Source organism: Oncorhynchus keta, unplaced genomic scaffold (genome assembly GCF_023373465.1).
Source record: "Oncorhynchus keta strain PuntledgeMale-10-30-2019 unplaced genomic scaffold, Oket_V2 Un_scaffold_1044_pilon_pilon, whole genome shotgun sequence".
Lineage (NCBI taxonomy): Eukaryota > Metazoa > Chordata > Actinopteri > Salmoniformes > Salmonidae > Oncorhynchus > Oncorhynchus keta.
This window is the reverse complement of record NW_026290755.1, coordinates 302800-324701: the sequence shown is the minus strand read 5'-3', so window position 1 is coordinate 324701 and position 21902 is coordinate 302800. Positions and strand designations below refer to the sequence as shown.

Here is a 21902-nt window from a genome sequence, read left to right as displayed (position 1 = left end):
CGGTAAATAACGAACCTGAAAACGTGTCCCGTTGTCTCACTGTTACATCAAGCCTTTGAAAGAGCCACATTCATTGTATTGGAAAACAAAACAAAAAAAAGGTATATGGTTGTCCATTTGTGTCAGTGTAAAATAGGGAACAAAAATAAGGGACATAATATGGGACATTATGGTTCATTTAGTTATATTTCGAGCCACAGGATATGTGGAACTGTGAACAGACTGGCCACGCCAGTTGAGACATGGAGAGAACCTTCATTGTTTTCCTTGATTCTTCGCATCCTCTCTTCTCACCTCCTTCTTAAAACCCATTGGATGAGAAGGTAAGAGTTCCCTCCCCATTCCGTCATTCGAAATAATAATTTGTTCTTAACTGACTTGCCTAGTAAAAAAGGCCTCATGGTTCAGGGTGGCCAGCTTCTTTAAAAAAAATAAGCATGAACTCTACATCATTTAAAAAAAAAACGTTGCTGTAAGGTTGGGTGTTTGTTGAAGCAACTTCTGGGAACCTCCAGTCCAGAGGAACAGACATCTAATTACTTGTACATACATTATCGCCATGCCAACCCACACATTCTAGTACGACTAACAATATGGATTCAGAAACAAAATGACATTTTTTCAATATAAATCATGTCTCTTTCAGTCAGATGTCAGCGGCATAGAAAACCACTGAGTGGACAAAACATTAGGAACACTTTCTTAATATTGAGTTGCAATCCCCTTTTGTCCTCAGAACAGCCTCAATTCATCGGGACGTGGGACTCTACAAGGTGTCGAAAGCGTTCCGCAGGGATGCTGGCCCATGTTGACTCCAGTGTTTCCCACAGTTGTGTCAATTCAGCAGCGTAGCAGTTCTTCACACTTAAACTGGTGTGGCTGGAGCCTACTACCACACCCCCTTCAAAGGCACTTAGATATTTTGTCTTGACCCTTCACCCTCTGAATGGTACACAATCCATGTCTCAAGGATTAACACTCCTTCTTTAACCAGGTCTCCTCCACCTTCATCTACACTGATTGAAGAGGATTTAACAAGTGACATCAATAAGGGATCATAGCTTTCACCTGGTCAGTCTATGTCATGGATTCACCTGGTCAGTCTATGTCATGGATTCACCTGGTCAGTCTATGTCATGGATTCACCTGGTCAGTCTATGTCATGGATTCACCTGGTCAGTCTGTCATGGATTCACCTGGTCAGTCTATGTCATGGATTCACCTGGTCTATGTCATGGATCACCTGGTCAGTCTATGTCACATGGATTCACCTGGAATGTCAGTCTATGTCATGGGTTCACCTGGTCAGTCTATGTCATGGATTCACCTGGTCAGTCTATGTCATGGATTCACCTGGTCAGTCTAATGTCATGGATTCACCTGGTCAGTCTATGTCATGGATTCACCTGGTCAGTCTATGTCATGGATTCACCTGGTCAGTCTATGTCATGGATTCACCTGGTCAGTCTGTCATGGATTCACCTGGTCAGTCTGTCATGGTCAGTCTGTTCACCTGGTCAGTCTATGTCATGGATTCACCTGGTCAGTCTATGTCATGGATTCACCTGGTCAGTCTTCACCTGGTCAGTCTATGTCATGGATGTCATGGATTCACCTGGTCAGTCTATGTCATGGATTCACCTGGTCAGTCTAATGTCATGGATTCACCTGGTCAGTCTATGTCATGGATTCACCTGGTCAGTCTAAGTGTCATGGATTCACCTGGTCAGTCTATGTCATGGATTCACCTGGTCAGTCTGTCATGGATTCACCTGGTCAGTCTATGTCATGGATTCACCTGGTCAGTCTATGTCATGGATTCACCTGGTCAGTCTATGTCATGGATTCACCTGGTCAGTCTGTCATGGATTCACCTGGTCAGTCTATGTCATGGATTCACCTGGTCAGTCTATGTCATGGATTCACCTGGTCAGTCTATGTCATGGGATTCACCTGGTCAGTCTATGTCATGGATTCACCTGGTCATGTCTATGTCATGGATTCACCTGGTCAGTCTGTCATGGATTCACCTGGTCAGTCTATGTCATGGATTCACCTGGTCAGTCTAAATGTCATGGATTCACCTGGTCAGTCTATGTCATGGATTCACCTGGTCAGTCTATGTCATGGATTCACCTGGTCAGTCTATGTCATGGATTCACCTGGTCAGTCTATGTCATGGATTCACCTGGTCAGTCTATGTCATGGATTCACCTGGTCAGTCTATGTCATGGATTCACCTGGTCAGTCTATGTCATGGATTCACCTGGTCAGTCTATGTCATGGATTCACCTGGTCAGTCTATGTTATGTAAAGATCAGGTGTTCTTAATGTTTTGTACACTGTGGAAAATCCATGGCAATAGGCTGCAGGGCAGAAAATCATTTTCAGTTGGTAGAGGAGAGGGGCCTTGCCTTGAGATAATACAACCACATCTTCATGAAATAGTTCTAATTGAATTACACCTACAGCAGGGCTCCTATTAGCTGAATACTACAGTGAGATATAATAAGCCCTGTTAATATAAAACCTTATCCATTCCTCAGCCCTTCCACCTCTTATTTAAATGTCAACTACTTCAGCATTACATTTGACTATTCACACGATTCAGGAGCGATTAACAAGGTAATAAGGAACAATCTGCTGAACACTAAATACCTTATAGTCAGGGGTAATAAGGAACAATATCCTAAAAACTCAAAGACCACCCTCGGACAAGAAAAATTAGATGAATAACAGACAGAGAATCATTACAAAAATTGAGGTGGGAGAGAGGCAATCCACCTTTTTCACCAGGCTGTGAGCCTCGTCTCAGCCACCAGAACCAAATCTCTCACTGGACGAGCGACTACTGTTCGCCAGGCTGGCTACGATATGTAGGCTAATTTGTAAACGTCACGCGCTGCGTCCCGTAAGTGTCCGTTGTTGCCGCTGGGGTTGTACTCAGAGACTAAGTCCTGCTGGTCGTCTGACGGTGTAGAAGGTTCGGGAGAGTCCGGTCTGTCCGTTCTCTCAGTGTCCTCTGACTGGGATGATGACTCAGTGTCTGTGCTGTTGAATCCAAGCATCTCAACCACGGAGTTGGGCAAATCCTACACAGATAATAAACATCAGGTTAAAGATCTGGTTAGAACCATAGGTCAAGGTGTTGAAGAGTGTTAGCTATGAATATAGGTACAACAAGGTGTTGAAGAGTGAATTAGCAACAAGGTGTTGAAGAGTGAATATAAGAGTGTTATGAATATAGTACAACAGGTGTTGAATCAAATCAAAGGTTTATTTGTCACAGGTGTGAAATGCTGAATACAACAGGTGTTGACCTTACAGTGAAATGCTGAATACAACAGGTGTTGACCTTACAGTGAAATGCTTACTTACAGGCTCTAACCAATGGTGCGAGAAAAAAAATGTGTGTGTGTAAGTAAAGAAATAAATCAACAGTAAAAAGACATTTGAGAAAAAGAGTAGCAAGTTCAGTAAGTGTTTCAGAATACAGGAACAAACTGAAGGTATCTAATGTTCTGCCACGGAGTTGGACACATCCTACAAGGATATCATCAGAGGAAACTATTAAAAACGTGTGTCACAGACACAGTTTTAACGAGGTTTAGTTTCAACTGCATTTATTCACACACCTTGTGTATATAGTTATACCACCAAGTTGGGGAAATCCTACACAGTTTTCTTATTTTTTTAAATAAAATAAATAAAAATAAATATTAAAAACATATATGTCACAGGTTTTTTGAATGAGGGTTAGATTCGACTGCATTCATTCATACCCCCTGTGTGTTTCTACCACTGTTGGGTCAATTCTATAAAGATATTGTCGGACTAAACAAACAAGTTAACGAGGGTTGTGTTGAAAACCCCCTTCACACCCTTCTACTGGAAACAGCACAAACCAATTGTATCCCATTTCCTTTCCCTCTCCACACTCGGCAAACCCTCCATTATTTACCATGTTCCTTCGAGCCGGATGGGCGAGCTTCTCAAAACCCATGCATTGTATTTCAGAATATACCGGAAGCACAAACGTTCTGAAGATAGATAGATGTCCTATCTTGGGATACATACCTTACAACTCTTCAGCTGCAGGCATATAGCTTCAGCTTTGTTGAGGATGGCCCTGATGTCCAGTTTCATCGACAGTTCATTTATGAGCTGGAAGGAAGGGAGAAAAGAAGGAGGGAGAAAAGAAGAAGAACAGAGGAAGGGAGAACATTCTTTGATCGGTGATTTGCTAAAGCAGAGATGGGTAACTGACGGCCTGCGGGCAGATCACTAAAACATATTCTACCGCTCAAAACTTTGGGGTCACTTAAAAATCAATTTTTTTTGTTTCTTTTTTTATTTTTAAGCACATTTTTTGTCCATTTAAAATAACATCAAACTGATCAGAAATACAGTGTTGCCACTGTTAATGTTGTAAATGACTATTGTTGCTGGAAACGGATGATTTTTAATGGAATATCTAAATTAGGCCCGTTATCAGGAACCATCACTCCTGTGTTCCAATGGCACGTTGTGTTAGCCAATCCAAGTTTATCATTTAAAAAAGGCTAATTGATCATTAGAATACCCTTCTGCCATTATGTTAGCACAGCTGAAAACTATTGATCTGATTTTAAAAAAGCAATAAAACTGGCCTTCTTTAAACTAGTTGAGTATCTGGAGCATCAACATTTGTGGGTTCAAATACAGGCTCAAAATGGTAATTTCTTCTGAAACTCGTCAGTCTATTCCTGTTCTGAGAAATGAAGGCTATTCCATGCGAGAAATTGCCAAGAAACTTAAGATCTCGTACAACGCTGTGTACTACTCCCGTCACAGAACGACGCAAACCGACTCTAAGCAGAATAGAAAGAGGAGTTGGAGGCCCCGGTGCACAACTGAGCAAGAGCACAAGTACATTAGTGTGTCTAGTTTGAAGAAACAGACGCCTCACAAGTCCACAACTGGCAGCTTCATTAAATAGTACCCGCAAAACACCAGTCTCAACGTCAACAGTGAAGAGGCGACTCCGGGATGCTGGCCTTCTAGGCAGATTTGCAAAGAAAAAGCCAAATCTCAGACTGGCCAATGAAAAGAAAAGATGAAGATGTGCAAAAGAACACAGACACTGGACAGAGGAACTCAATGTTGACGTTCAGACTGGTTTTGAGTAGCAAACAAAATACTTAAGCGTAGGCAGACTGTCCCACATCTATAAACAGGGAGCTATCGGACATTGGAAGAATGAGTGTAAAGTAGGAATGAAGCCTGCTGCAGTCGGAGGAAATGACGCTATACGAGCGTTTCCATCTTTTTCAAAATAGCAACAACCAATCCTCTAGAGAGCAACAACCAATCCTCTAGAGAGCAACAACCAATCCTCTAGAGAGCAACAACATTTACATTTAAGTCATTTAGCAGACGCTCTTATCCAGAGCGACTTACAAAGCATCCAGTGGAAACCAATAAAGCTCTTTGGAGGGAGGGGGGTGAGAAGGATTAATTACCTCTCCTTGAGAGGTGGGGTTTCAATGTCCTCCCACCTCTTCAACCAATCCTCTAGAGCAACAACCAATCCTCTAGAGAGCAACAACCAATCCTCTAGAGAGCAACAACCAATCCTCTAGAGAGCAACAACCAATCCTCTAGAGAGCAACAACCAATCCTCTAGAGAGCAACAACCAATCCTCTAGAGAGCAACAACCAATCCTCTAGAGAGCAACAACCAATCCTCTAGAGAGCAACAACCAATCCTCTAGAGAGCAACAACCAATCCTCTAGAGAGCAACAACCAATCCTCTAGAGAGCAACAACCAATCCTCTAGAGAGCAACAACCAATCCTCTAGAGAGCAACAACCACTCCTCTAGAGAGCAACAACCACTCCTCTAGAGAGCAACAACCAATCCTCTAGAGAGCAACAACCAATCCTCTAGAGAGCAACAACCAATCCTCTAGAGAGCAACAACCAATCCTCTAGAGAGCAGCAGGACAGGAACATTTTACATAGTGGTGTTTGATCAATGAAGGGGACATGTGGGATTTAATGACAAAATGAACGAGAAACACTCGTCTCTATTCTACCATTACTTAATGAGGTACCATTAATTTCCTTATGGAGTTATGACTTGCCTAGTTAAATAAAGGTTAATAAATAAACAATTATCAAGAATTGTAATTCCAAGATGATTAGGTATTGGAATTGGTTTATTTTTGAGTTAACATGCAGTGTGTTAACAACATGTGATTCATGATGTGAACCATGTGTTCAAAGTGGAAACGATCAGTTCCCAGGGTCCTGGTCTTTGGGTAAATATACACATGTATTTTGTTCAGTCTGCTCATATTTTATTTTATTTGACCTTTATTTAACAAGGCAAGTCAGTTAAGAACAAATTCTTATTTTCAATGACGGCCTAGGAACAGTGGGTTAACTGCCTGTTCAGGGGCAGAACGACAGATTTTGTATCTTGTCAGCTCGGGGGTTTGAACTCGCAACCTTCCGGTTACTAGTCCAACGCTCTAACCACTAGGCTATATGTTAATGTGGGTTGACAGTTACCCCAAATGGATTGTGATGTGTGTATTGCTGATTTCATTACTTATTACTGGATTCTGATTTGATTGTTACCAATTTCACCAGATTGGGATGAGTTCTACTTCAGAGAGGTTGGTAACCTTAGAAAGTTATCCCCGAGTGGGTTAGGTGTTAACTCCTGACCTGGCAACTCTTCAGAGAGGTAGCCAGTAAAATAAGGGAGTGTTGGGGTTCCAACTCCCAGACCTGGCAACTCTTCAGAGAGGTAGCCAGTAAAATAAGGGAGTGTTGGGGTTCCAACTCCCTGACCTGGCAACTCTTCAGAGAGGTAGCCAGTAAAATACGCCATCTGAAGAAGACGCTAGAATGATAAGTGCCGGGAGAAGGGAGGTCTACACACTGAACAATTTAGACTGAGTACGCATTGAGATACAGGAAAACAGGGACAAAGGGGGGCTGTAATGAGAAGAGTTATTACCGACAGTAAAAAGTTCCCATTTATAAATGTACATTCTAACCGGGATGATGTGTGCTAGTCTGAGAAGACAAAGTAAAGCACTAAGGACTGTCCATTCTAAATTTGGGTTGGATAATTTATAAAAATGTTTTAGTTATGATTCGGCTACAGTGAGAGAGAGAGTTGCTCTCAAACTGGAGGAGTGGGGGCACTGCTAAAAATGTATTAGACCCCAGGAAGGCTCTAGAAACCTTATCTTTAAGTGTCCTCCGAGAGGGAGGTTATTGGAGAACTCACTGGATGATCGCTCGGGTCAACCATTTCTGTTCTCTTTTGTTTTCCAATGTCATCAGAATATTCATGTTACATCGCATCATACATTCAGATTGCTGGACGATACGGTATAATTAATTGCACACAAGGTTCATAGTCGGTGTCTTGCGATAACAGCCAAGGATGAAAACGAAGGAGACGGCATGGAGACCAGTATCACAAGGCCATAGAACGTAACGGAGGGACGGTTCTGTCCCCAGTCCTAGTAGCATCAAGGGTGGTGTGAATTATTAAACACACTCTTTCTCTCTTCCCTGTTCAAGTCAATAGGTTTTTAGGTGTCGTGGAACATAAGACTGATCATTGTTCCAGAGGAGGGACTGAGGTAATATCGACTCATTGATTTAGGAATGTTTTAGTATGTTTATAGATGTAGAGGTGCATTAGGACTAGTGACTATAGTGTTACGGGTTAGATGGAATGATGTGTGTGTAAATGTATCTGTAGCAGGAAGTGAGGTACACATGGGGCCTGTGATTGAGACAGAATGTATCTGTAGCAGGAAGTGAGGTACACATGGGGCCTGTGATTGAGACAGAATGTATCTGTAGCAGGAAGTGAGGTACACATGGGGCCTGTGATTGAGACAGAATGTATCTGTAGCAGGAAGTGAGGTACACACGGGGCCTGTGATTGAGACAGAATGTTACCATCAGACTTAAGTGGGATGGAAGGTGACAGAATGTTTACATCAGACTTAAGTGGGATGGAAGGTGATGGGGGTGATAGAATGGGATCATCCACAGAGACTGTGTATGTTGTTACAGGAGATGGCTCGTAGGAGAGGGAGGACAGCTAACTGTGCCCAATATAGAGACTATTACACAAACCCGGATCATGGTGAGAGTAGCAGAGATCGTGTTGGCATTGAGGACACTATTGTCAACTTTCCAGAAACCTGTGAGGTTGTTAGGTTGTGAGGTTGTTAGGTTGTGAGATTGTTAGGTTGTGAGGTTGTGAAGTTGTTAGGTTGTGAAGTTGTGAGGTTGTGAGGTTAGATTGTTAGGTTGTTAGGTTGTGAGGTTGTGAGGTTGTGATTGTTAGGTTGTGAGGTTGTGAGGTTGTGAGGTTGTGAGGTTGTGAGGTTGTGGGTTGTGAGGTTGTGAGGTTGTTAGGTTGTGAGGTTGTTAGGTTGTGAGGTTGTGAGGTTGTTAGGTTGTGAGGTTGTGAGGTTGTGGGGTTGTGAGGTTGTGAAGTTGCGAGGTTGTGAGGTTGCGAGGTTGTGAAGTTGCGAGGTTGTGAAGTTGCGAGGTTGTGAGGGCCAACGTCATTACCCATTCCTCATTTCTAACAGCCGGTGAACGCTTGACAGATTACATGCAGTAGTTATTCTCAGGACAGTAAGTGGAGGAGGTTAAGGTCAGGGGTCATGTTAGTAATAACAGTAGTTACTTTAGTAGCATTGTTAGGATATCAGTTTATGAGGACTCATGTCACATGGCTTGGTAGCTGGTAACTGGGGGACTGATGGGAGTACCGGGGGCTGTTATTCACGTCACAAATTCGTGATCTGGCCATAATGGGAGAGTCTATGTTATCAGGAAATGACCGGTGCGTTGCAGTGTGTATATTCCCAGCTGGAAGCGGCACATGAGGAGCAGGAGATAACCGAGGGCACGGGCTGAATTCTGGAGATTGAGTGTACATCAAGATACACCAGGCGGAGGTGTTGGGACAGTGTTGTTCTGGTCCACAGTACCTGCAGCAGTAAAGACCGTCATGTCTCTCCTCAGTGGGTTTACAGTTCTCCCGTGAAGTGAGGTCCAGTTGCATAATGTGTGAGCTTGAAGATGACAGAGGAAGTGGAGCGAATGAGAGAGAAAGACTAGATTCCACTGTAGACATGCAGATGGGTTGGGTCTGGGAGCCACTTTAAACAGATGGGTTGGGTCTGGGAGTCACTAAACAGATGGGTTGGGTCTGGGAGACACTTTAAACAGATGGGTTGGGTCTGGGAGACACTAAACAGATGGGTTGGGTCTGGGAGCCACTAAACAGATGGGTTGGGTCTGGGAGCCACTTTAAACAGACGGGTTGGGTCTGGGAGACACTTTAAACAGAGGGGTTGGGTCTGGGAGCCACTTTAAACAGATGGGTTGGGTCTGGGAGACACTTTAAACAGATGGGTTGGGTCTGGGAGACACTTTAAACAGATGGGTTGGGTCTGGGAGACACTTTAAACAGATGGGTTGGGTCTGGGAGACACTTTAAACAGATGGGTTGGGTCTGGGAGACACTTTAAACAGATGGGTTGGGTCTGGGAGACACTAAACAGATGGGTTGGGTCTGGGAGACACTTTAAACAGATGGGTTGGGTCTGGGAGACACTTTAAACAGAGGGGTTGGGTCTGGGAGTCACTTTAAACAGATGGGGTGGGTCTGGGAGACACTGTAAACAGATGGGTTGGGTCTGGGAGACACTGTAAACAGATGGGTTGGGTCTGGGAGACACTTTAAACAGATGGGTTGGGTCTGGGAGACACTTTAAACAGATGGGTTGGGTCTGGGAGACACTTTAAACAGATGGGTTGGGTCTGGGAGACACTTTAAACAGATGGGTTGGGTCTGGGAGACACTTTAAACAGATGGGTTGGGTCTGGGAGACACTTTAAACAGATGGGTTGGGTCTGGGAGACACTTTAAACAGATGGGTTGGGTCTGGGAGCCACTTTAAACAGATGGGTTGGGTCTGGGAGCCACTTTAAACAGATGGGTTGGGTCTGGGAGACACTTTAAACAGATGGGTTGGGTCTGGGAGACACTTTAAACAGATGGGTTGGGTCTGGGAGACACTAAACAGATGGGTTGGGTCTGGGAGACACTAAACAGATTAAACACTTTAAATGGGTTGGGTCTGGGAGACACTAAACAGATGGGTTGGGTCTGGGAGACACTTTAAACAGATGGGTTGGGTCTGGGAGACACTGTAAACAGATGGGTTGGGTCTGGGAGACACTTTAAACAGATGGGTTGGGTCTGGGAGACACTTTAAACAGATGGGTTGGGTCTGGGAGACACTTTAAACAGATGGGTTGGGTCTGGGAGACACTTTAAACAGATGGGTTGGGTCTGGGAGACACTAAACAGATGGGTTGGGTCTGGGAGACACTTTAAACAGATGGGGTTGGGTCTGGGAGACACTAAACAGATGGGGTTGGGTCTGGGAGACACTAAACAGATGGGGTTGGGTCTGGGAGACACTAAACAGATGGGTTGGGTCTGGGAGACACTTTAAACAGATGGGGTTGGGTCTGGGAGACACTTTAAACAGATGGGTTGGGTCTGGGAGACACTTTAAACAGATGGGTTGGGTCTGGGAGACACTTTAAACAGATGGGTTGGGTCTGGGAGACACTAAACAGATGGGTTGGGTCTGGGAGCCACTTTAAACAGATGGGTTGGGTCTGGGAGACACTTTAAACAGATGGGTTGGGTCTGGGAGACACTAAACAGATGGGGTTGGGTCTGGGAGACACTTTAAACAGATGGGTTGGGTCTGGGAGACACTTTAAACAGATGGGTTGGGTCTGGGAGACACTTTAAACAGATGGGTTGGGTCTGGGAGTCACTTTAAACAGATGGGTTGGGTCTGGGAGACACTTTAAACAGATGGGTTGGGTCTGGGAGACACTAAACAGATGGGTTGGGTCTGGGAGACAGAAACAGATGGGTTGGGTCTGGGAGACACTTTAAACAGATGGGTCTGGGAGACACTTTAAACAGATGGGTTGGGTCTGGGACACTAAACAGATGGGTTGGGTCTGGGAGCCACTTTAAACAGATGGGTTGGGTCTGGGAGACACTTTAAACAGATGGGTTGGGTCTGGGAGTCACTTTAAACAGATGGGTTGGGTCTGGGAGTCACTTTAAACAGATGGGTTGGGTCTGGGAGCCACTTTAAACAGATGGGTTGGGTCTGGGAGCCACTTTAAACAGATGGGTTGGGTCTGGGAGTCACTTTAAACAGATGGGTTGGGTCTGGGAGACACTTTAAACAGATGGGTTGGGTCTGGGAGCCACTTTAAACAGATGGGTTGGGTCTGGGAGCCACTTTAAACAGATGGGTTGGGTCTGGGAGACACTTTAAACAGATGGGTTGGGTCTGGGAGACACTTTAAACAGATGGGTTGGGTCTGGGAGACACTTTAAACAGATGGGTTGGGTCTGGGAGACACTTTAAACAGATGGGTTGGGTCTGGGAGACACTTTAAACAGATGGGTTGGGTCTGGGAGACACTTTAAACAGATGGGACACTTGGGTCTGGGTCTGGGAGACACTTTAAACAGATGGGTTGGGTCTGGGAGACACTTTAAACAGATGGGTTGGGTCTGGGAGCCACTTTAAACAGATGGGTTGGGTCTGGGAGACACTTTAAACAGATGGGTTGGGTCTGGGAGACACTTTAAACAGATGGGTTGGGTCTGGGAGACACTTTAAACAGATGGGTTGGGTCTGGGAGACACTTTAAACAGATGGGTTGGGTCTGGGAGACACTTTAAACAGATGGGTTGGGTCTGGGAGACACTTTAAACAGATGGGTTGGGTCTGGGTCACTGTAAACAGATGGGATGATGGGTTGGGTCTGGGAGACACTAAACAGATGGGTTGGGTCTGGGAGACACTTTAAACAGATGGGTTGGGTCTGGGAGACACTTTAAACAGATGGGTTGGGTCTGGGAGACACTTTAAACAGATGGGTTGGGTCTGGGAGACACTTTAAACAGATGGGTTGGGTCTGGGAGACACTTTAAACAGATGGGTTGGGTCTGGGAGACACTTTAAACAGATGGGTTGGGTCTGGGAGACACTAAACAGATGGGTTGGGTCTGGGAGACACTTTAAACAGATGGGTTGGGTCTGGGAGTCTGGGACCACTTTAAACAGATGGGTTGGGTCTGGGAGACACTTTAAACAGATGGGTTGGGTCTGGGAGACACTTTAAACAGACACTTTAAACAGATGGGTTGGGTCTGGGAGACACTTTAAACAGATGGGTTGGGTCTGGGAGACACTAAACAGATGGGTTGGGTCTGGGAGACACTTTAAACAGATGGGTTGGGTCTGGGAGACACTTTAAACAGATGGGTTGGGTCTGGGAGACACTTTAAACAGATGGGTTGGGTCTGGGAGCCACTTTAAACAGATGGGTTGGGTCTGGGAGCCACTAAACAGATGGGTTGGGTCTGGGAGCCACTTTAAACAGATGGGTTGGGTCTGGGAGACACTTTAAACAGATGGGTTGGGTCTGGGAGACACTTTAAACAGATGGGTTGGGTCTGGGAGACACTAAACAGATGGGTTGGGTCTGGGAGACACTTTAAACAGATGGGTTGGGTCTGGGAGACACTTTAAACAGATGGGTTGGGTCTGGGAGACACTTTAAACAGATGGGTTGGGTCTGGGAGCCACTTTAAACAGATGGGTTGGGTCTGGGAGACACTAAACAGATGGGTTGGGTCTGGGAGACACTTTAAACAGAGGGGTTGGGTCTGGGAGACACTTTAAACAGATGGGTTGGGTCTGGGAGACACTTTAAACAGATGGGGTTGGGTCTGGGAGACACTTTAAACAGATGGGTTGGGTCTGGGAGACACTTTAAACAGATGGGTTGGGTCTGGGAGACACTTTAAACAGATGGGTTGGGTCTGGGAGACACTTTAAACAGATGGGTTGGGTCTGGGAGACACTTTAAACAGATGGGTTGGGTCTGGGAGACACTTTAAACAGATGGGTTGGGTCTGGGAGACACTAAACAGATGGGTTGGGTCTGGGAGACACTTTAAACAGATGGGTTGGGTCTGGGAGACACTTTAAACAGATGGGTTGGGTCTGGGAGACACTAAACAGATGGGTTGGGTCTGGGAGACACTTTAAACAGATGGGTTGGGTCTGGGAGACACTAAACAGATGGGTTGGGTCTGGGAGACACTTTAAACAGATGGGTTGGGTCTGGGAGACACTTTAAACAGATGGGTTGGGTCTGGGAGACACTTTAAACAGATGGGTTGGGTCTGGGAGCCACTTTAAACAGATGGGTTGGGTCTGGGAGACACTTTAAACAGATGGGTTGGGTCTGGGAGACACTTTAAACAGATGGGTTGGGTCTGGGAGACACTTTAAACAGATGGGTTGGGTCTGGGAGACACTTTAAACAGATGGGTTGGGTCTGGGAGACACTTTAAACAGATGGGTTGGGTCTGGGAGACACTTTAAACAGATGGGTTGGGTCTGGGAGACACTTTAAACAGATGGGTTGGGTCTGGGAGACACTTTAAACAGATGGGTTGGGTCTGGGAGACACTTTAAACAGATGGGTTGGGTCTGGGAGACACTTTAAACAGATGGGTTGGGTCTGGGAGACACTTTAAACAGATGGGTTGGGTCTGGGAGACACTTTAAACAGATGGGTTGGGTCTGGGAGACACTTTAAACAGATGGGTTGGGTCTGGGAGACACTTTAAACAGATGGGTTGGGTCTGGGAGACACTAAACAGATGGGTTGGGTCTGGGAGACACTTTAAACAGATGGGTTGGGTCTGGGAGACACTTTAAACAGATGGGTTGGGTCTGGGAGACACTTTAAACAGATGGGTTGGGTCTGGGAGACACTTTAAACAGATGGGTTGGGTCTGGGAGACACTAAACAGATGGGTTGGGTCTGGGAGACACTTTAAACAGATGGGGTGGGTCTGGGAGACACTGTAAACAGATGGGTTGGGTCTGGGAGACACTTTAAACAGATGGGTTGGGTCTGGGAGACACTTTAAACAGATGGGTTGGGTCTGGGAGACACTTTAAACAGATGGGTTGGGTCTGGGAGACACTGTAAACAGATGGGTTGGGTCTGGGAGACACTTTAAACAGATGGGTTGGGTCTGGGAGACACTAAACAGATGGGTTGGGTCTGGGAGACACTAAACAGATGGGTTGGGTCTGGGAGTCACTTTAAACAGATGGGTTGGGTCTGGGAGACACTTTAAACAGATGGGTTGGGTCTGGGAGACACTAAACAGATGGGTTGGGTCTGGGAGACACTTTAAACAGATGGGTTGGGTCTGGGAGACACTTTAAACAGATGGGTTGGGTCTGGGAGCCACTTTAAACAGATGGGTTGGGTCTGGGAGACACTTTAAACAGATGGGTTGGGCTGGGAGACACTTTAAACAGAGGGGTTGGGTCTGGGAGACACTTTAAACAGATGGGTTGGGTCTGGGAGACACTTTAAACAGATGGGTTGGGTCTGGGAGACACTGATGGGTTGGGCTGGGAGACACTTTAAACAGAGGGGTTGGGTCTGGGAGACACTTTAAACAGATGGGTTGGGTCTGGGAGCCACTTTAAACAGATGGGTTGGGTCTGGGAGCCACTTTAAACACCATAGTTGGGTCTGGGAGCCACTTTAAACAGATGGGTTGGGTCTGGGAGCCACTGTAAACAGATGGGTTGGGTCTGGGAGCCACTTTAAACACCATAGTTGGGTCTGGGAGCCACTTTAAACAGATGGGTTGGGTCTGGGAGCCACTGTAAACAGATGGGTTGGGTCTGGGAGACACTGTAAACAGATGGGTTGGGTCTGGGAGACACTTTAAACACCATAGTTGGGTGAGCTGCTTTATTGGTTAATGGATCAGATGAAAAGGAAAGATGGTACTTTAAACAACATGTTGGAGGCATTCATGTGAAAGTCTAGTGCCGAGTTACCTGAAGAGGATGTAGCATTGATTAGGGCTACGCACCTGCCTACCAGGTGACCTGCCTACCAGGTGACCTGCCTACCAGGTGACCTGCCTACCAGGTGACCTGCCTACCAGGTGACCTGCCTACCAGGTGACCTGCCTACCGGGTGACCTGCCTACCGGGTGACCTGCCTACCGGGTGACCTGCCTACCAGGTGACCTGCCTACCAGGTGACCTGCCTACCAGGTGACCTGCCTACCAGGTGACAGAGAAGGAGATGGGGAGCAAAGTGAGGATGCCAGCGCTTGGGAACCGCTCTCTGAACCTGTGTTCTGATGGTGAAGATGGGGTGAAAGTCCTCATGTAGGTGGTTCTGTAGCTCAGTTGGTAGAGCATGGCGCTTGTAACGCCAGGGTAGTGGGTTCGATTCCCGGGACCACCCATACGTAGAATGTATGCACACATGACTGTAAGTCGCTTTGGATAAAAGCGTCTGATAAATGGCATATATAAAAAATGTTGTCATGTCTATCTTAACACGTTGTTAATGCTGTTGTGTTTTGGTGTTTAGTTTTACTTTGCAAGTGTTGTGCCGTCACTCTCTCAGGAACCAGAAGGAGAAAGTTGAAACAGGAGTCAACAGGTCCAGTGGACAAGGTATTATCTCTCAGGAACCAGAAGGAGAAAGTTGAAACAGGAGTCAACAGGTCCAGTGGACAAGGTATTATCTCTCAGGAACCAGAAGGAGAAAGTTGAAACAGGAGTCAACAGGTCCCGTGGACAAGGTATTATCTCTCAGGAACCAGAAGGAGAAAGTTGAAACAGGAGTCAACAGGTCCAGTGGACAAGGTATTATCTCTCAGGAACCAGAAGGAGAAAGTTGAAACAGGAGTCAACAGGTCCAGTGGACAAGGTATTATCTCTCAGGAACCAGGAGGAGAAAGTTGAAACAGGAGTCAACAGGTCCAGTGGACAAGGTATTATCTCTCAGGAACCAGAAGGAGAAAGTTGAAACAGGAGTCAACAGGTCCAGTGGACAAGGTATTATCTCTCAGGAACCAGAAGGAGAAAGTTGAAACAGAAGTCAAGGAACCAGGAGGAGAAAGTTGAAACAGGAGTCAACAGGTCCAGTGGACAAGGTATTATCTCTCAGGAACCAGAAGGAGAAAGTTGAAACAGGAGTCAACAGGTCCAGTGGACAAGGTATTATCTCTCAGGAACCAGAAGGAGAAAGTTGAAACAGGAGTCAACAGGTCCCGTGGACAAGGTATTATCTCTCAGGAACCAGAAGGAGAAAGTTGAAACAGGAGTCAACAGGTCCCGTGGACAAGTTATTATCAGTGTCCTGTAATAAATGGAAATGGTGTGATCATCGTATGGGGCGGCAGGTAGCCCAGTGGTTAAAGTGTTGGACAAGTAACCGAAAGGTTGCTGGATCGAATCCCCGAGCTGACAAGGTAAAAATCTGTCGTTCTGCCCCTGAACAAGGCAGTTAACTCACTGTTCCGAGACCAGTCATTGTAAATAAGAATTTGTTCTTAACTGACTTGCCTAGTTAAAAAGGTAAACTAAAAAATAAATAATGACCAAAAAAAACAAACAGTTTAATGACAAAAAAAAACTGTTTAGAAATTTTTGCAAATGTATTAAAAACTTGTGGTGGGCTGTTGGTTATTTTCTCACTGCAACATGTCCATGGCAAAATGTGTCAAACTTTCTCTCTCCGGCTTTCAAGAGGGGGGGGGGCAGCTAAAAAAAAACGTTTTGCCCACAAAGTGGCAGGGGCCCCCCAACAAAATGTTGCTTAGGGCCTCCAAAATGCTAGAGCCAGCTCTGACTGCATGTGTGAACATGAATGTAGGTATGCAGACCAGCGAGCCACTGCGGCCGCTCGTGATGAGGTTTTTGGTGGCCCCCACCCCACCGAAGTTGCCCGTCCTTGTGCTAAAGTGATGACACGGATAAACACTCCAACACTGAAAACCAGTGTTCTGTGTGGATATAACACACGTGTTGTAATGTGACTAGGCAGTGAAAGCCTGTTAGTTAGAAGACCACATGCTCCTGCTAGGTGATAATTAACTGCTTCCTTCAGACATCAGAAAAACACAGTGTAAAGCCCATTCTCTCTCTTCTCACTACTCTCTTTCCCTCTCTCTCTTCCTACTTTATCTCCCTCTCTCCCTCCCTAAACCCTCTCTCTCACTACTCTCTTTCCCTCTCTCTCTTCCTACTTTATCTCCCTCTCTCCCTCCCTAAACCCCCCCCCCCTCTCTCTCACTACTCTCTTTCCCTCTCTCTCTTCCTACTTTATCTCCCTCTCTCCCTCCCTAAACCCCCCTCTCTCTCTCACCACTCTCTTTCCCTCCTTTCTCTCCCTCCCTAAACCCCCTCCCTCGCTCTCCCCACTCTCTTTCTCCCCCTATCTACTGCCACCTCCCTCCCCCACCTGGTGTTGTAGCTACTGTATAGATAGAGCCTGCAAGGTCTCCATGGTTACCATCTACTAGCCGTCTACCAACTGTCTCCCACCTGGTGTTTTAGCTACTGTATAGATAGAGCCTGCAAGGTCTCCATGGTTACCATCTACTAGCTGTCTACCAACTGTCTCCCACCTGGTGTTTTAGCTACTGTATAGATAGAGCCTGCAAGGTCTCCATGGTTACCATCTACTAGCTGTCTACCAACTGCAGAAAGAACAGCTGTGATCACATCAGGAAGTAACCTCAAGGTAAAATGTTGAATGATTTAAAACCGTTCTAAGCATCCTTACAGGCTATCATGTACATGACACAGCCAAGATAACTCCTGATAACATCAGCCTATATTTCTAGAGAGATTCCCAGACCTATCATTAGCCCATACCTGGGCGCGAACCAGGGACCCTCTGCACACATCAACAACAGTCACCCTCGAAGCATCGTTACCCATCGCTCCACAAAAGCCGCGGCCCTTGCAGAGCAAGGGGAACTACTACTTCAAGGTCTCTGAGCGAGTGTCGTTACCGATTGAAACGCTATTTAGCGCGCACCGCTAACTAAGCTAGCCGTTTCACATCCGTTACACCAGCACCACCGCTAACTAAGCTAGCCGTTTCACATCCGTTACACCAGCACCACCGCTAACTAAGCTAGCCGTTTCACATCCGTTACACCAGCACCACCGCTAACTAAGCTAGCCGTTTCACATCCGTTACACCAGCACCACCGCTAACTAAGCTAGCCGTTTCACATCCGTTACACCAGCACCACCGCTAACTAAGCTAGCCGTTTCACATCCGTTACACCAGCACCACCGCTAACTAAGCTAGCCGTTTCACATCCGTTACACCAGCACCACTGCTAACTAAGCTAGCCGTTTCACATCCGTTACACCAGCACCACTGCTGCTCTCCTCTTCTCTCCTCCCCACTCTCCTCTTCTCTCCCCCGACTCTCCTCCCCACTCTCCTCTTCTCTCCTCCCCACTCTCCTCTTCTCTCCTCCCCACTCTCCTCTTCTCTCCCCCCACTCTCCTCTTCTCTTCCCCCCCACTCTCCTCTTCTCTCCTCCCCACTCTCCTCTTCTCTCCTCCCCACTCTCCTCTTCTCTCCTCCCCACTCTCCTCTTCTCTCCTCCCCACTCTCCTCTTCTCTCCTCCCCACTCTCCTCTTCTCTCCCCCGACTCTCCTCTTCTCCCCACTCTCCTCTTCTCTCCTCCCCACTCTCCTCTTCTCTCCCCCCACTCTCCTCTTCTCTTCCCCCCACTCTCCTCTTCTCTTCCCCCCACTCTCCTCTTCTCTTCCCCCCACTCTCCTCTTCTCTCCTCCCCACTCTCCTCTTCTCTCCCCCGACTCTACCCCCACTCTCCTCTTCTCCCCACTCTCCTCTTCCCTCCTCCCCACTCTCCTCTTCTCTCCCCCCCCACTCTCCTCTTCTCTCCCCCCACTCTCCTCTTCTCTCCCCCCACTCTCCTCTTCTCTCCTCCCCACTCTCCTCTTCTCTCCTCCCCACTCTCCTCTTCTCCCCCCGACTCTACCCCCACTCTCCTCTTCTCTTCCCCCACTCTCCTCTTTTCTCCCCCACTCTCCTCTTCTCCCCCCCCACTCTCCTCTTCTCTCCCCCACTCTCCTCTTCTCTCCCCCACTCTCCTCTTCTCCCCCCACTCTCCTCTTCCCCCACTCTCCTCTTCTCTCCCCCCACTCTCCTCTCTCTCCCCCCACTCTCCTCTTCTCCCCCCTCTCCTCTTCTCTCCTCCCCACTCTCCCTCTTCTCCCCCCCACTCTCCTCTTCTCTCCTCCCCCCTCTCCTCTTCTCTCCTCCCCACTCTCCTCTTCTCTCCCCCCACTCTCCTCTTCTCCCCCCCACTCTCCTCTTCCCCCCCCACTCTCCTCTTCTCCCCCCCCACTCTCCTCTTCTCTCCCCCCCCTCTCTCCTCTTCTCTCCCCCACTCTCCTCTTCTTCCCCCCCACTCTCCTCTTCTCCCCCCACTCTCCTCTTCTCCCCCCCCCACTCTCCTCTTCTCCTCCCCCCCCCCCTCTCCTCTCCCCCCACTCTCCTCTTCCCCCCCACTCTCCTCTTCCCCCCCACTCTCCTCTTCTCTCCCCCCCCCCACTCTCCTCTTCCCCCCCCCACTCTCCTCTTCTCTCCCCCCACACACTCTCCTCTTCTCTCCCCCACACACTCTCCTCTTCTCTCCCCCCCACACACTCTCCTCTTCTCTCCCCCACACACTCTCCTCTTCTCTCCCCCCACACACTCTCCTCTTCTCTCCCCCACACACTCTCCTCTTCTCTCCCCCCACACTCTCCTCTTCTCCCCCCACTCTCCTCTCCCACTCTCCTCTCCCCCCTCTCCTCTCCCCCACTCTCCTCTTCTCCCCCACTCTCCTCTTCTCTTCCCACTCTCCTCTTCTCTTCTCTCCCCCCCACCCTACTCTCCTCTGATAGGAGTTAAAAGGACCCTTTCTATTTTAGGAGGTAGGGCAGGTCATATTTAGTGTAATGTTGACCCCAACCAACCTTGCACTCACACAGAGACAGATACAAGTGAACACACACATACAGACAAAACGTAAGAACACACACCTTGAGGATCTCATTGAAGCCGTATTGTTTCTCCATAATCTGGTGTTTCTCTGAGTCCAGGATGGCACAGCACACCAGCAGGTGGAAGTTCTGGCACGGCAGCCCGGTCCACATTACCTGAAGTCAACCCAGAGACTATCAGAGTCGGTGTGTGTGTGAGAGAGATACAGTATCTGCATCATTATGTCTGATAAATCAAACTAATTGTTGTGATTCTGTGAAACATAATTAAATTAATGCTAATTGGCTTGTGTTTCCTCGCAATGCCTCTGGACGAAATGGAGAGATGATGAAATTAAAACTAAACCACGGGCCTTTTAATCAGGTTACTGATTCATCTATGGGGAGTTAGGAGGAGGAGGAGGAGGAGGAGGAGGAGGAGGAGAGCAGGAGAAGAGGTGGTGGTGAGACTGAGGAGCAGCAGGATCAGAGAGTCAGGGGACAGAGAGAGGCCACTGATTGATCAAGTGCTCACTGTAATGACTGATTGGCCTCTTTGATTGATTGGCTGGATTGACTGTGTGGGCTGATCGATCATTAGAGAACAGACGATTGATTAACGGTAAACGCCTTGAATGTCTGTGACTCACCTCCCAAAGACGCAGGACATCAGGGAAACTCAGTTCTCTCTTGAAACGAATCAGGAGCCAGCGAAAGCAGAAGTACAGATGACCAGAGTCCTGGGCCCCTGTAAGATACACACACACAAACACAAGGTTAGCAGAAGTACAGGTGACCAGAGTCCTGGGCCCCTGTAAGATACACACACACAAACACAAGGTTAGCAGAAGTACAGGTGACCAGAGTCCTGGGCCCCTGTAAGATACACACACACACACACAAGGTTAGCAGAAGTACAGGTGACCAGAGTCCTGGGCCCCTGTAAGATACACACACACACACACACACACACACAGGTTAGCAGAAGTACAGGTGACCAGAGTCCTGGGCCCCTGTAAGACACACACACAAACACAAGGTTAGCAGAAGTACAGGTGACCAGAGTCCTGGGCCACTGTAAGATGGAGACACACAGACGGTTAGCAGAAGTCCAGGTGACCAGAGTCCTGGGCCACTGTAAGATGGAGACACACACACACACACACAAGGTTAGCAGAAGTACAGATGACCAGAGTCCTGGGCCCCTGTAAGATACACACACACACACACACACACAAGGTTAGCAGAAGTACAGGTGACCAGAGTCCTGGGCCACTGTAAGATGGAGACACACAGACACACACACGGTTAGCAGAAGTACAGGTGACCAGAGTCCTGGGCCACTAAGACGGAGACACACAAACACACAAGGTTAGCAGAAGTACAGGTAGCCTCTAACATAAGGTTAGCATGAAGGGAACCCGACAACATCTCAGGTATTGCCTGTAGACATCATGAGCTGAAAAGCCATTGGGCATAGATCCAACCATCCCTGAGGGGGTTAAATCCACTCGGAATGTGTCAGAGTTGTGAGCATCTCTGATCAAGGAGCTGAAGGAATATCAATAGTGAGGAAGTGGAGCCTCGTAAATTAAAGTCAACCAATCGTAGACCTTAAGCCTCTTACGTCCCCTCTCTATCTCTTCTTCCCCCCGCCCCCCCAAAAGACAATCCCGTCCATCACTGTCGTTCTCTTCCTGCCCTCAATCTAACCTTTCCAGCTCAAATTAAAGAGATAAATAACACATTTAATTTACATATTATTGAATTGACTTGGTTTATTGTTCTTGGTAGCTCTCTGAATTCTGGAGGAGCTTTGTTGTTATCCGGCGAGGTAACGAACAGCAGACCAGTTTTAGTAGGGTGGCTGAGCGAGCCCCGAAATTAATCAAGAAAATT

The 21902-nt window shown here is 47.2% G+C and overlaps 1 protein-coding gene and 1 long non-coding RNA gene across 3 annotated transcripts in view; one reads left to right on the top strand and one right to left on the bottom strand.

Moving 5' to 3' along the window:
* Nucleotides 1-424: 424 nt before the first annotated feature.
* The window catches only part of LOC118382491 (TBC1 domain family member 15-like), a 104454-nt gene continuing 82976 nt past the window's right edge, over nt 425-21902 (bottom strand). Inside the window, exons 15-22 of the mRNA XM_052513390.1 lie at nt 20654-20751; nt 20064-20180; nt 4078-4164; nt 2085-3092; nt 1723-1926; nt 1514-1565; nt 1302-1482; nt 425-1172 (exon numbers count right to left, since the gene is read on the bottom strand). Coding sequence (XP_052369350.1) covers nt 2868-3092; nt 4078-4164; nt 20064-20180; nt 20654-20751 — 527 coding nt within the window. The 3' untranslated portion in view covers nt 425-1172; nt 1302-1482; nt 1514-1565; nt 1723-1926; nt 2085-2867. The remainder of the gene's footprint in view (nt 1173-1301; nt 1483-1513; nt 1566-1722; nt 1927-2084; nt 3093-4077; nt 4165-20063; nt 20181-20653; nt 20752-21902) is intronic.
* On the top strand, nt 14652-16664 carry LOC127927262 (uncharacterized). Of its 2 annotated transcripts, none has more exons than XR_008126719.1 (3): nt 14652-15642; nt 15771-16040; nt 16139-16664. It is a non-coding gene; the product is annotated as an uncharacterized LOC127927262 (long non-coding RNA). The 2 variants fall into 2 exon arrangements; XR_008126720.1 differs by having other exon boundaries at nt 14652-15912; nt 15977-16040.